Source organism: Heloderma suspectum, chromosome 2 (assembly GCF_057233095.1).
Source record: "Heloderma suspectum isolate Gila_16-S chromosome 2, 16-S_ref, whole genome shotgun sequence".
Lineage (NCBI taxonomy): Eukaryota > Metazoa > Chordata > Lepidosauria > Squamata > Helodermatidae > Heloderma > Heloderma suspectum.
In genome coordinates, this window is record NC_139459.1 from 404,470,640 (window position 1) to 404,485,508 (window position 14,869).

Here is a 14,869-nt window from a genome sequence, read left to right on the forward strand (position 1 = left end):
CCTCCGGTAGCAGAGGCGGTATACCTATGTGCACCAGTTGCTGGGAAACATGGGCGGGAGGGTGCTGTTGCACTCATGTCCTGCTTGTGTGTTTCTCATGGGCAGCTGGTTGGCCGCAGTGTGAGCAGAGTGCTGGACTAGATGGACCCTTGGTCTGATCCAGCAAGGCTCTTCTTATGGTCTAATGGTGAAGAGGAGGAGCAAATCCAGGGGGCTGCTGTCAGTGGGCCCCTGCTGGGGCAAGGCGTCAGCCTTTGGCAGGTGTCCAACCATGCCTACCCTTGACGCAGGCCCTGGCTGGGATCATTTCTTCTCAGGACTTGCTCCCAAACAGTGCACAAAATGAAATGCACAGAGAATTTACGATCACATATTGCAGTAAACACCACCCTCAGGATCCTGTGTGTCACCTCATTCCACTGCCTGCATAGGCCAAGCTGTGCTCCGGTAACTTGAGATGTTGTTTTTGGCCACCGAGGGAAGTAGACTGGGTCTTGGGTTTTTTGAGCAGCGAAAGCGCTCCGAAAGGCACCGAGCAAAAGGGAAGTGTGCGACTGGCAGAAAAGAGGAAGCCGGAAAAGGAGATGGCTGCCTGGCCATGTCTGTGTGTGAGCTTTGGACATCCTCTGTGCAGGCAGCTTCTTTCTTGCTCAACTGCACAGTGTGATTCTCCGTGGCTTGGGTGGGCATCAGCTCTGTGCAGCCTCCTTTGGGTGCCGTTACCAGGCTCTCACTTTCTGTTCCCTAAAGCTCTGAGATCTGGGTGGGAGGCTTGCATTGTCACCCCACCGTTAGGAGAAGCATGTTGGGTGGTGGCGCAAGTCAGGGCCTTCTTTCTGGCAGCCCCCCAACACCAGAATGCTCTCCTTGCCCGAGAGGAGTCAACTTTATTGATGTTTCAGTGCCAGGCTAAGATCATTCATTTTGCCCAGGCGTTTATTGTATTTTTGCAGGTTCATTGTTGCTTTGACAATGTTATCTGCCCTGGGGTTTTTATGATGGGAGGGATATCGGTCCATCAGTCAAGTTTTCACTGGCTGTCTTGCAGTATTGCCTGAAGCTCACCGAGCATGAGGGGGAAGCCCCCAGCTAATTCTATAAACGTGGCAATATCATAGTGCCAGGGACCACACATGGAAAAGGATATTGTAGAGGTAGAAGAAGGGCAACTAAAATGATCGAGGGGCTGGAGCATCTCCCCTATGAGGGACGGTCACAACAGCTGGGATTGTTTAGCTTGGAAAAAAGGAAAGTAAGGGGAGACACGATAGAGGTGTACAAAATTATGCACAGTATGGAGAACGTGGATAGGGAGAGATTTTTCTCCCTCTGTCATCATGCTAGGACCCACTGGGGACATCCCATGAAGCTGATTGTTGGGAGATTCAGGACAGATAAAAGGAAGTCCTCCTTCACACAGCGCATAGTTAAACTATGGAATTCACTACCTCAAGATGTAGTGATGGCCACCAGTTTGGATGGCTTTAAAAGGGGGTTGGACAAGTTCATGGAGGAAAAGGCTATCGATGGCTGCTAGTCCTGATGGCTATGTGCTACTACCCCCAGTATCAGAAGCAGTAGGCTGGGGAACACAAACGGGAGGGCGCTGTTGTGCTCATGTCCTGCTGGTGGGCTTCCCATTGGGGCACCTGGCTGGCCACTCTGGGAACAGAATGCTAGACAAGACGGGCCCCCTTTGGTCTGATCCAGCATCAGGGCCCCCCCGTGTCCTCATCGGGGGTGGGGAGGTGGCACCCACACAGCCCCCTTGCCAAGCTCATGTTCTGAGAAGGCACCATTTGTGCCTTGGCTAAGGCTGTTTGAGCTGCTCTTCCAAGGACAATTCCTTGGGGTGCCTTGTGTAGGAAGAAAACAGACCCAATTAAAATGCCCTTCTTGCAAATCAGATCTGTTCACAACATTTATGGTTTTAAATGGAAAGCGGCCACATGCAGAGAGCACCTGTTGGTTCCCCCCCCCCCACCACACACACACACCCATTTATTTATTTTTTTAAAACTTTTGTATCCCGCCCTATAGCGTTAAGATCTCAGGGCGGCGTACAGATAAAATAAATTTAAACAGTATAAAACAAGGCATAATGTAAATAGCTAGAAACGTATTAGATCCGCAGCCGGGGTGCCACAGCAGGAAAAGGCCACGTGAGAGGGTATTAAAAGGGCGTTGAGACCTCACCGGGATCAGGGCCTCCGCCGGCGCCCCGCGCGTCGCGCTCCTCTCCAGGCGCACTTTCCTTCTCAGGCTCCCGGACCGGGCCGCTTCGCCCGGCGACCGATGACGCGGCGGCGGCCGCCTTCCCCATTGGCTCCCCGGGGGACGGGACGGGGATTTCCGGCTGCCCCCCCCCCCCCCCCGCGCTTCTCATGGGGGCGAGGGTGGGTCGGGCTGGGCCCGGACAGAGCAGCAGCTGCAGCGGCAGGAGGGGGCTTCTTGGGGCCTCTGCTCTCCTTCTGCAGCACAGAGGCCCCTCCCGCCTTCTGGCGCTTCCAGGACCCCCCTAGAAGTTGGGATCAAGCCAGACCGACTGCCCCCCCTGGACGGAGGAAGGATCTCTGAAGGGACCCCCCCCCCCCGAGAAAAGTTCAGCCAGCAGGAGCTGGGACCCGAGACATCCCCCAGGAGATCCGAGTTTGGGATCTTCCGCTGGGCAAGGACCCCAGCTCGATCTCCCCAGGAGCGCGGATCGCACCGTCCCCAAAGCGGACCGCCGCGCGCTCCCTTCCTCCTCCTCGCTTAGGCACGCACCCGGAGGGAGCGACCGGAGCCAGGATGAGGCCTCCCTGGCTTCTGTCTTGGGTGCTGTGCCTGGCGCTGAGTCACCTGAAAGCAGGTAGGGCTGCACTGCGGGGGGGGGGGGGATCTTGCGGGCGGGGATTGAGCGGGGCGGAGAATAGATGGACCCTTGGTCCGCTCGAGCGTGGCTCTCAGTCCATCGCTCTTGTGTCCGAGGCCACGATCTGCTTCTGCTGAAGTTTTATTAGGGTGTTGCTATTGTGGATTCATTCATCAGCATCAGCATCAGCATCATCACCCCCCCACCCCCGCCATTCTTCTGAGGAGCACAGGGCGGTATCCTTGAGAGTCTCCCTTTCTCCTCCGCCGCCACCCGCCCACTTTGGCCTCACAACAGCACCCCTGCGAGGTAGGCTGGGCCGAGCAACGCGGCGGCCCAGCAAGGTCCGCCAGCGGGCTCCGTGGGTCCCGAAAGGGGGCGGGGGGAGCTGGTGAAGCACAATAGGTCTGGCGCCTGGAGCAGACCGAGCTCGCTGCCAGGGGCGGGCCGGGCCGGGGGTGGCCTTTGGTAGCAGATCGATTCCGGGAGGGCAGAAACGTGCTGCCCGGATGGAACGGGGGAGGGACAGAGCCGCATGGGTGCGTGCGTGGGGAGGGGGGTTAATTTGTGCCGGGGGGGGATGGCGCTCAGGCCCCAGGATGTATTTCTATCCAGGGCTGAACCCCCAAACGTGGCCTGACAGCAGGGTGCCTCTGGCTATGTTCACAGTGCCACAGCGACACCCCCCCACACACACACACGCACACGCACACACATCCCCACACAGAGACCTGGGACGAGGGGCGCCACGGGGCAGTTTAACGTTAAACGGGTGAGGGAGGGTGAAACAATCCCCCCACCCGCCAAACCAGCAGCTGCTTCCTTCCCCCTTCCTGGAGTGAAAAATACGGACCTGGCAGGTCATTACTTCCAGCCCTCCTCCAGGGGTGGGGGGGGTTAATAACTCCGGGTGGGCGGCAGGGGGCAGCGAGTTTCTTTGGCTTCCTTGTCATTCTTTTGATGAGAGCCAGTGCGTAGTGGTTAGAATGTTGGACTGGGGAGATCTGGGTTCAAGTCCTCACTGAGCCATGCAGCTCACTGGGTGACGTTGGGCCAGTCACTGACTCTCGGCCCAACCTACCTCACAGGGTGGTTGTGAGGATAAGCACCGGGTTGGGGAAGGTTGTCCTAAACCAACCCTGATCACACCCCTCCCCAGGCAGAACGTTTTCTGGTGCCCAGGAGGAGTGGGGGTCTTTCTTCTTCCAGTCTGGCATAGCAGCAAAACCACAGGCCAAAGGGGCTTTTCGTTTGGGGTACAGGGAGAGGGGGGTGAGCCTCACTCCAGGCGGGTCAGAAAAGTTGCAAGGGGGAAAGAACAGCTGCCTGGGATGTAGCTTTGTCCACCCTGCAGGTGAGAAAGAGGTAGTATTAGGCTTCCCTGGAATTGGGGAGAGGGACTGGACTGGAAAGAGAAAGTGCATGGGGAGGGGCATGGGGGGGAAAGGCGGAGCACTCATTTAAAAGCACAGCGGTGTGTAAACACGTTTTAACTCGCCTTGACTGCTACAGAGGATGAGAGGCAAAGGTGGGCAAAAACTTCCTGCCTCTTTAAGACTAGCACAAGAAAGGGGAATTTTGCTGGGTGCAACTTCTCATACAAGAAAAAGAGAACCATCGGCCTATTGGGGAGAAATCCCTCTTCTGCAGGATGCCTCCTTCCTTTGCCTCAGGACCCCCCCCCCCACTTTCTGTGCCCACTGTGGAGGGGAAAAGATTGGCCAGAGATTTAGGACAGGTGAAAAGATGCATATGGAACGCATTCACTCGAGAAGATGTGGCGATAGCAAGGCTTCTTAGGTGATTTTGAAACAGGATTTGAGAAATTCACGGAAGAGGAGAGGTCTCTCAGTAGCTGCTAGTCATGGTAACAGAAGAAGAGCTGTGCTGGATCAGACCAAGGTCCCATCTAGTTCAGCACTCTGTTCCCACAGTGGCCAACCAGCTGTCGACCAGGAACCCACAATCACGACATGAGTGCAACAGCACCCTCCCACCCATGTTCCCCAGCCACTGGTGTACATAGGCTCACTGCCTCTCGTACTGGAGGTGGCACATAGCCATCAGGACTAGTAGCCATTGATAGCCTTCTCCTCCATGAATTTGTCCAACCCCCTTTTAAAGCCAGCCAAATTGCTGGCCATCACTACATCCTGTGGTAGTGAGTTCCATAGTTTAACTCTGTGCTGTGTGAAGAAGTCCTTTCTTTTCTCTGTCCTGAATCTCCTACCAATCAGCTTCATGGGAGGACGCCAGTGGGTTCTAGTATGATGACAGAGGGAGAAAAATCTCTCCCTATCATTCTCCACACCATGAATAATTCTGTACACCTGTCATTTCATTCATTCATTGAATTCATTCATTTATTATATTTCTATACCACCCCATAGCCAAAGCTCTCTAGGCAGTTCACAAAAATAAAAAAGCATTAAAATACATTATATAAAGTATAAAACCATTCACGTAATGACATAAAACAAATAGCACACACAACATACATTGAAAACAATGTAAAACAATCAGCCAGAGACAATCGCAGAGATGGTCTCCCCTCCCTCGCCTTTTCTCTCAGCTGGGCAGTCCCAGACACTTCGCAACCTTCCCTCGCCGCGGCCTTACTCCAGCACCTGGATCATTTTAGTTGCCCTTTTCTGCACCCATCCCAGCTCCACAATATCCTTTTTGAGGTGCACTAGATCAGCTCTCTCCAGAGAAGTGGGGCTACAACTCCCATCACCACCAGCCATCAGGCTGAATGGCTGGGGATGCTGGGAGTTGTAGTCCAACACTTCTGGAGGGCACCAGGCTGGGTGAAGGCTGAGCTAAGTTGTGGGGGGGGGTCTCTCCGGGGGTTGTCCCCCCTCCCAAAGATGTGCCCACTGCCCGAACTCTCTCCTCCCCCTCCCCGCTCCTTCCCTCCTCCCACTGCAGGGGGCTTCGTTCTGCACCTGGAGACGGACTGCCCCCTTTCCGCCGACGGCCGAGTCCTCTGGGCCAACTGGACCCTGGCCTTCAACAAGGTTCCCTTCACCTGCTATGTCAACGAGTACCGGGCCTTCCTGCCCTGCGGCCTTGGAGCGTCCTTCCCCTGGAACTACACTGCCGTACCGCTCTCCAACTATCTCACCAGTATAGCCCCCAACATGGGAACGGTGGCGCAGGAGGGCTGCCAGCAGCAGATCCAGTCCCTGTGGGAACGGACCGGGGACAGGCGGAGTGAGTCAAGGGGGACAGACGGGCTGCTGAGGCAGTATGCAGTCCAAGTAAGGCCAGCAGGCCTGAGGCCACGGTAGATGGCCAGCGGCTTTGCCTTTGGGGGCAGCGGTGCAGCTAGGCCCAGACCTAGGGGCCGGGCCCCTAAATAACCACCAGAAGAGGTGGCGGGGGCAGCAGCAAGGAGGCCCAGAGCCAGCCCAGATACGCCAGGCCCCACTGGGGTGCCGCAGCCCCCGTTCCCCATTCTTATTTTTTAAAACATATTCTAGTCAGGGGGCGGGTGGCTGGTGGCTGGGCAGATCCCCAGATGCAGGCATTCACTGTACTATTTTTTACTTTGGAAATGTGTTATTATCTAAAATTATCTTGCTGCACCACTGTTTGGGGCATCACAGAATCCTAGAGTTGGAGAGATCCTCAGAGGCCATCTGGTCCATCCCTCTTCTTGATGGAGGAAATTCAGACTTAGACCATTCCAACCAATGGCTGGCCAGCCTTTGCTTGAAGGCTTCCAGCAAGGGAGAGCCCACAACTCCCCGTGGTAATGGGTTCCGTTACCAAACTGCCCTCACCGAAAAAAGACATCTCTCCTAATGTCCATGGTCTCCCTTTTTCTGCATCAATCCCTCCTTGGATTCTGGTATCCTGAGACTTGAAAATGAAGCCTTTGGGGGCACTGATGCTGCCCCCCTCAACAGATGCCTCTGGACACTTAGCTTGGGAAATAAAACCTGTTTCCCCCCCTTTGCTGAAACCAGGGTGGGATGAAACAGCTCATGGGAGACAGGTGGAAAACTCAGATTTAGGACTTAGAGGGGGGGAAATCCTGCAAATTTGGGAGTGGGGGGTGAAATCAGAATTTTGATTCACACTTTGGAACCTTGGAAAGATTCTTATACTCCTTTTGAAATTCAAGTTTGGGAGATGGATGCTTTAAAAACCCAAAACAAAAGAGAAGGACACCATCCTTCTGGAAGCACCTTGACAACAATGCCGTGATTACTCGAAGCCAACATGGATTTGTCAAAGACAAGTCCTGCCAGATGAATCTGATCTCATTTTTTGATCAATTAACCTCCCTTGTGGACCGTGGGAATGCTGTAGACATCATATACCTCACCTTCAGCAAAGCTTTTGACAAAGTGCCCCTTGTAGGCCCCTTCCAACCCTACTGTTCTATGATTCTATGATCCTCCAGTAAGGAGTTGCCAAAGGGTTATGCACCAATTCTTAATGATGAACGTTGAGATACTAACATGTATGCAGAAGTGATTGATACCTTTACAACATCTCCCTTCTAACTCCAAAAATCCCCATCAGTATCCATAACTTGGAGGATGTGTGTTGGGAATGGGGGGAGAAGTAAGATTTAGGAAAACTGGAGTTAATTATGCATTGCTGGTTTCACATGCTGCCTGCAAACATTAGTTCTATTAGAACCAATGGGTGGAAATGGTGGGGAAGCAGATTTCGGCTAAACATTAGGAGAAACTTCCTGATACGAAGAGCTGTGTGGCAGTGAAACAGGCAGCCTCGGGAGGTGGTGGGTTTTCATTCGCTGGAAGAATTTAAGCAGAAGGCTGGATGGCCACCTGCCAGGAATGCTGTAGTTTCATCTTGCAGTGTGCAGAGGGTAGGACTAGATGCCCTCCAAGACCCCTTCCAACTCTATGATTCTATAAAATTTGAGACAGGAGAATTTACTTGACAGTGTTCCCTCCCCCAATGTATTTCACTTATAACCTAGGTTTGGAAGCTGAAAAGAAAACATGCAAGACATCCCACGTGAAGGGGAGGGGTGAAGATAATTGGGTTTGGGGGCTGCATAAAGAACAGACCTCTGTCCAATGCTGACAGCATAAGGGCACTGATGGCAAATGATGGCGCATCCTATACTGAAGAACACACAGCCCAAATGAGCCCCTGATGATAACAGCTGAAAATAACCGTGACTCCATCTTTTTCCTCTCTCCCTCTCCGTAGCACCCCCAAATGTCCGCATTTTCCCCGTCACCCCTCGGAACACCCCTGCACCCATCATGCTGGCCTGTGTCGCGTGGGGCTTCTACCCTCGAGAGGTGGGCATCACCTGGCTGTGGAATGGGGCCCCTGTGAAGCATGGCGTGGGCCCGCTCGTGGTCTCCAGCAATGGGGACTGGACGTACCAGGCTCGGCTGACGGTGCCGGTCGACCCCCAACGCGGAGGGACCTACACCTGCCGCGTGAACCATGCCAGCCTTCCTGAGTCTCTCACCACAGACTGGGGTGAGAGAGAGGGGAAGGGGGCTGAGATGGCATGAGCTTTGGGGGGTCATGCAATGTGGTGGGGTGGGGGGAGCCATTCTCCAATTTGATCTGCCCCAGAACCTTTTTTAAACGTCAGGATGAAGCCCTACTGCTTGGGAAATGATAACCGAAGCAGTGTGCCTCTGTTCCTGTGCAGAGTGTCCCCGCCCCTTGCCCCTCTCCAAGTAATCACAAGGAGCCCCCACTTTTCTGGGAGGAATAGCTTCGGGGACCATTTCCCCTCTCATTTTAGAGACGTCAGAGGGCAGGGACACCCATGCCTCACACACTGAATTAAAGGTTTGGGCTTATTTCATCTTTCTCCAGTGACTGCTGAAAGGGCTACAGAAACTTGCAAAAACTAACTTACTCAGAGACTAGGGTGGGGTGTGGATGGGAGAATATGGGTAATGACACAGGCAGAAATGGAAGGGGTCAGCTTATATTTCTTGCATGTTCACCTCAGCCGGGGCCCATCATGGGAGACACCCCATTAGTTCATTAATACGTTAATAGCCCCCAACGCCTCTCTTTCTTTCTCCCCAGTGCTAGGCCTGTCTCCTGAGCAGAGGGTCAAAGTCGGGGTCTCCATGGCTGGGCTGGCCGTGGGCATCTTGGTCTTCACTGTTGGCATCACCTGCTGGGTGAAGCGAGTGCCAGGAGGTAAGAGCGAGAGAGAAGAGAGTGGACTTTGGGAGCCAGGAAGCATTTTGGGGTGACGTACCAAGGACAGAATCATTTTCCATGGATCCAATAGCTTACAAAGGCCTCATTCTCTCGGGGGGGGGGGAACCCCTGTGGGGGCTGTACAACTTCTGGTTGCAGACAGGGCTTGTATGATAGAATGTGTCCTCCCCCCCGCCCAAGTTCCCTGTACATAGAAAACAAGCATGCCAAGGAGTGACCTGGGCCTGAAGCACTGGCTTTCCACACACAGGGGATTTTGTAGGATGGAGGAGCTGTCAATCATGTAAGCCCCCTTACCTGCTGCCTGAAGCAGTATAGCTCTCTTGTGAGAAGAGCCAGGGCTCAAGCACACAGATGTAAAAAAGCTCTATGTAAAAACGAAAGGGGTGGTAAAAAAATTCTGCACTCCTACACACAACTGCGTGAATTATGCAGATCAGAAACCTGGATCTCTTTGCTTTGTCCTTCAGTTTCTGCCAATTGTGTGTGTGTACGCGTGCGTGCGTGTGCACACACACACAAGCTAACCACGGGGACCCCTGCTCAGCCCCACCCCACATGTGGATTTCACTATGGTCTGGACTAAAACCGCCATCATCCCCTAGTCAGATAAAATTGGGACACAGCAGAGTTTGACTGCAGTTTTAACTGAGCCACCACCAGGGTTCTTCACCCCCATATGCATGTGGGTGCACCTGTCCCTCCTTGGGAAAGACTCCGAAATGCCTCTAACTCACCACCACCGCCCTTCTTCCTGTTTCCAGGTTATGTTCCCATCGACGGCAACACCTATCCCGGAGGTAAGCACTGAATGCCCGTCTCTCACAGAACCTCTCAAAGTCCTTAATTCTGGGCCTTCACACAGCCCCCCTCCCAGCCCCTGGCAAAGTCATACCAAGGATGATACCAAGGATCAGTCCACAATCCTTTTCAGGATAATTCCATGATCAGTCAATGGTCTTTTTCTTTTTCCTTTACCCCACCCTCACGAGCAAAGGGCTGGATGTGCCTGATCTCATCTGATCTCCGTCAGCCCTGGTTAGTCCTCGGATGGGGGACCGCCTGGGAACCAGGCTTCCTGCACTGAGCAGGGGGTTGGACTCGATGGTCTTGTAGGCCCCTTCCGACCCTATGATTCCAAGACCCCACACATTGGGGGGGAGGGGCGGCTGTGGCATTTCAGAAAAAATGGATACAAATCAGGGCCACATGCACTTACACAAAAGTAATGAAAACTAGCCTGCAGAGTGACACTATGCATGATTAGATGATTAGGAGACTGTTTAGCTTGGCCGTGGGGGGCGGGGGGGTTCCATCTATTTCAGCATCTTGTTTCCAGCAGTGGCTGGCCCAGTGCCTCTGGGTGAGCTCTCCCACCACTCCCTTTTGTCTTCACAACAACCCTGCAAGGTCAGCCAGGCCGAGACATAACCTCAGACGATGCAGTGACTACACAGCCGAGCGGAGACTTGGGCTCTCCCTGCTCCAAGCCCACCACAATCAAAGGTACCATCCTCAGTTCTCCACCCACCATGCCACAACCTGTATAACGCCTCCCGTTTTGTCCCCTTCAGATCACTAACTGCACAACTCCACCCAGACCCTCTGCTGCTGCTGCTCCTTCCCCGAAGAGACCAAAGGTTCTGCCCGCCAGAGGTCCACCATGTAGATCTCATGACTGCCTCAGAGCAGGAAGCATCAGTGGGCTATCAAGGCTTAGACATCCTAGCTGCAGATGGCGAGCCGGGAGCAACTAGAAAATGCACCAGCCATCCCATCTCAACCCCGTACAGGCCAACCGCATGCGCACACAACCATCTCAGTCCCACCTCCTTTGCTGTACCATCACTGCCCTTGCTGCCCCATTTTTCCCACCAAGCACCCTCGTCCTCCTTTTCCAGAGGTGCCCACCACTGCATTGGACGTCTTTAGTTTTTAATCATGGCAGCAGTCACCAAAATAAACAGTCAAATGTCTTTGGACACGCTGCAGAGCCCTCTCTTATTTCAAGGGCTGCGTCAGATGTTCTGGGGAGCCCTGCGTTCATGGAGAAGCAGCCGGGGCTAAACAGCAGGCAAAGGCGCTACATCACAGCTCAGTGGCAGAGCCCCCGCTGTGCATGCAGAGGGTCCCAGGCTCAATCCCCAGCATCTCCAGGTAGAGCTGGGAAAGAATCCTGCCTGAAACCCTGGAGAGCTGCTGCTGCCAGTCAGTGTTGACAACACTGGGCTAGATGGGCCAAGCTGGATGGCTTATGTCTACGGATAAGGCCGCTTCCGATGTTCCTATGCGTGTGTATTTGTGTCTGATGCAGAATCCAATTTGCTGGGCATCTCAGCTTTTCTTCAGAATTTTTTAAAGTTCCATTTTTAAAACGAGCATGCTTTTAGTCCTTGTGAGTGCTTAGCTTGGCTGGGGAGTGGAGGCTGTTTTTCAGTCTAAAAATGGCCCAGAAGTACTTCAGAACAGAGGAAGCTGTTGTCTATACTGTAGACTCCACAGCAGGGTTGTACAACCTTTTTGGCCCAAGGGCCAAATTGGGCAGCACTAGAGGGCTGCACTAGAGATGTAAAATTTCCAGAAAAACGGGGAAAAAATGGGGGTGTTTGGAAAAAACGGAAATTTTGGAAAAATTGAAAAATAAGCAATACTTATTTTTGTAGTGCTCTCTACAGATCTAAAGTTGCTTTGTTGCTTTAAGACAGCCTTCACCAACCTGGTACCCTCCAGATATTTTGGACTTCAGCTCCCATCAGCCTCAGGCAGCATGGCCAATGGTCAGGAATGCTGGGCACTGTAGTTCAAAACATCCAGAGGGCATCAGGTTGGGGAGTATACAGCAGACTTTCTGTTCCTAAAGTTATTTTATGTACGGCTTAGTTTGCTCATAAAATTATCATATTTTAAAACTTTTAAAAGTAAACTCAGTAAATTTGTAATTATTATCTGAATAGATTAGAAGTACATTAAATGACTGCTACAGAAATACAGGACTCTATAGAACAAAACCCAGCAATGCACATTTACTGCCAAGAATGCACAATGGTGACTGTACCCACATGCTGGGAAATGGAGCATAAAAGTCTATCAGTAAAATATACTTTAGATCAATAATTTTAATATGGAATGAAACAACTAACTGTGCTGGGAAACTTACAGAGAGGATTAAAAATATATTTTTCCCCATGCTTCATTATTTCCAGACATTTTACATCTCTAGCCTTTCTATAAAAGTGTTCTTATTACACAGTTTTTAGAAATCATTTTGTGGGGAGTAAAGGCTGGGTAACAATATAGAAATGCCTCGTCTTAAATTCTAAAAGGAAATATTTCATAACCCAAAGCTGTTCAATTTTTCCATTTTTCAGGGAAAAAACAAAAACGGTCCTCAGGGAAAAAACAGGGGAAATCCTTTCCCCTCCTAATTTTTCTGGTTTCCCCCCAGGCCTTCACATCTTTGGCTGCACATGTGGATTAATACACACACACGTTTTTCAGCTAGCGCTAGCAAGGGAATCCCCAGGCAGGGCTGCTGCTGTTTTTCAGCATGAGTAGATGCGTGCGTGTGTGGGACAAGGGCGTCTGGCAGGGTGTACTTTTTGGACCCCTGGTCTACACCAACTAGCATCTATTTTCCGGAGATGCTGCCTTACCTGGAGATGCTGCTGGGGACTGAGCCTGGGACTTCCTGCATACAAAGCAGGGGCTCAGCTGCTGACCGACGGCCCTTCTTAACGTCCTGTGGCGGCTGGTGGTTGGCCAGCACAGAAGTATGCAAAACAAGCACAGGCACACTTTGCATGGTTAATTCATAGGGGCTGGCGATTAAAAGGGAAACCTTCTGCGTCATCCTTCTTTCAGCCCAGAGATGGACTCCCAGGGGTTCACAGTTTTGGCCCATGGGGAAGTGATGCGAAGAAGAAAGCCAGAGCGGGGGAGATACTGCAGCCCCCAAAAGAGGAGCTAAGGGTACACAAGTGTTTAACAAGCCAAACTGCTTCGTTCACTCCCTGTTGGTGGCAGCAAAATACCACTAGTCTTCATTGAATAGTAGGGAACTAGGACAAGGGAGAGAGGAACAACTGAATTCCTTGAGATCTAGCAAGTTGAAAATTCACTCTCAGTGCATGGAGTTCACAACAGCCCTGAGAAAGTACAGGTGGGAACACAGGACATGACCTTATAGTGAGTCAGAGCATTGCTTCAGCTCCCTCAGTACTCGGTACCCTAACTGGCAGAAGCACAGAGAGGGTCTCTCCCAGCTACCTGGAGACTTAACCTGGGTGGCCCTACCAGGAAGAATGTGGAAAGCCACAAACAGGCCTTAAGAGGCCTGGAATCATCACTGGGAGGCCTCGAGCTAAGCACTTTTTCTCAGCCTCAGTTTACCCAATCTGTAAAATGGGAACAGTTGTTACCCACCCTCACAGGCCTGTTGCGAGGGGAGAATACAAATGGACAGTAAATGCTGTTGCTCTGTAAATGAGAAATGGTTGTTGTTTTCATGTCTGTGTGGGCTGGTTCCCCCAGACTCCTCCTTTCTTGACCACCGTTACCAGTTGTGCAGCCAGAGTGGCTAATCCAAAGTAAAAGGAAAGGGTCCCCCCTCCTCCCCATTTCTGCATGGGCAGAGGGTTAAGAGGAGTAAAAATAATAAAATGAATTGATTCCCCACTTTTCTTGAGCTGGGGGTGGAGTAATTATTCTAGAGGTCAACAGTCAGCCCTTCCCAGAATGACCTGCAAAAAGGGCCCTGCTTGTGGAAGGTCCCTCCACCTGATTTTTAGGCCACCCCCTTGCCCTCTGCCACAGCTCACCCCATTCAGCAAGGTCTCCCAGTGCTCTGTGTAGCATTTTCAAGGGATTGGAGGGGCTGCCATGGGAAGGGGGGCAGGGGGGCTGATCCAGCTGAAATCTGGACCCAAGCCCAGATACGTTGGCCTACAACTCCCAACCTTGGCTGGGAATGCTGGGAAACTAACTGCACAGCAGGGACGCTGTACGTGTAAATCTACAGCAGGGATAGGCCACTGTTTTTTGATGTTTTGACCTACAACTCCCATGATCCCTCACCATTAGCTATGCTGGTAAAGGCTGTGTCAGGAGCGCCCTAGCTGCCTCTTGCAGTCCCCTCCAATAGCCAACTCAGGACACAGACGACGAGGATTCTTTCCAAGGCTTTATTCCTTTAGTATCTGAAAGAGTCATAAAATAATAATCACTAGCGACTAAGCAAGGAACTGCACTGGGGATAGATAGCAGAGTAGCCCAAGCTCCAGGTAAGGCAGTTGGTACCCATTTGAAGGGGAACCACGGGAAGACCCTGAACTTATGGGCTAGGAGAGATCCTCCCTCTTTCCCTTGGGTCCTCGGGACGCGACCGTTGCTTGCGTGCCAAACGAGCGCTACGCCTCCTTTCCACGCCCTCCACCTGTCGTCGCTCCCTGCATCAGAGCCGAGCATCCAGCAAGCCCCCCTCCAGTGCTCTCTCGCTGCCAGGGTCACTATCTCTTCCAGGAATGCTGGCAGGAGGAATCTCTGCCAGCTGCTGTGCTTGTGAGAGATGAACGGGCTCCTCTCCCACGGATTGCTGTTCCTCCTCAGAGTCAGAACTGCTCTGGGGCTCTATAGGCTCAGTTTCCACCCTGACAGGCTGATGGGAATTCTATTCCAAAACCCCTGGAAGGCCACATGTTTCCCACACCTGATCTACAGCTTTGAGTAGGTGGGTGGACTCGATGACCTCCAAGGCCCCTCCCAACTCAAAAAGATCGATGAGAACGTAGACATGATAAAAAATAATTAAAGTTAAACATTTAGGAGCCT

General features: G+C 52.3%; 1 protein-coding gene across 5 annotated transcripts; it reads left to right on the plus strand.

The window, feature by feature from the left end:
* The first annotated feature begins 2,414 nt into the window (after positions 1 to 2,414).
* Positions 2,415 to 14,794, plus strand: LOC146356714 (class II histocompatibility antigen, M beta 1 chain). 5 transcript variants are annotated; one of them, XR_014787323.1, is made up of 7 exons: positions 2,415 to 2,851; positions 5,786 to 6,070; positions 8,054 to 8,335; positions 8,903 to 9,019; positions 9,808 to 9,843; positions 10,618 to 11,141; positions 12,755 to 14,794. XR_014787323.1 is itself a non-coding variant. In XM_084831938.1 (6 exons), the coding sequence occupies exons 1-6, from the start codon at positions 2,791 to 2,793 to the stop codon at positions 10,623 to 10,625; spliced, it is 789 nt and encodes a 262-aa protein (XP_084688064.1). In that variant the 5' UTR covers positions 2,415 to 2,790; the 3' UTR covers positions 10,626 to 14,794. The 5 variants fall into 5 exon arrangements, 4 of the variants coding, with proteins under 4 accessions (XP_084688064.1, XP_084688063.1, XP_084688062.1 ...); XM_084831938.1 differs by having other exon boundaries at positions 10,618 to 14,794; XM_084831937.1 differs by lacking the exons at positions 10,618 to 11,141; positions 12,755 to 14,794 and having other exon boundaries at positions 9,808 to 10,332.
* Positions 14,795 to 14,869: the final 75 nt, after the last annotated feature.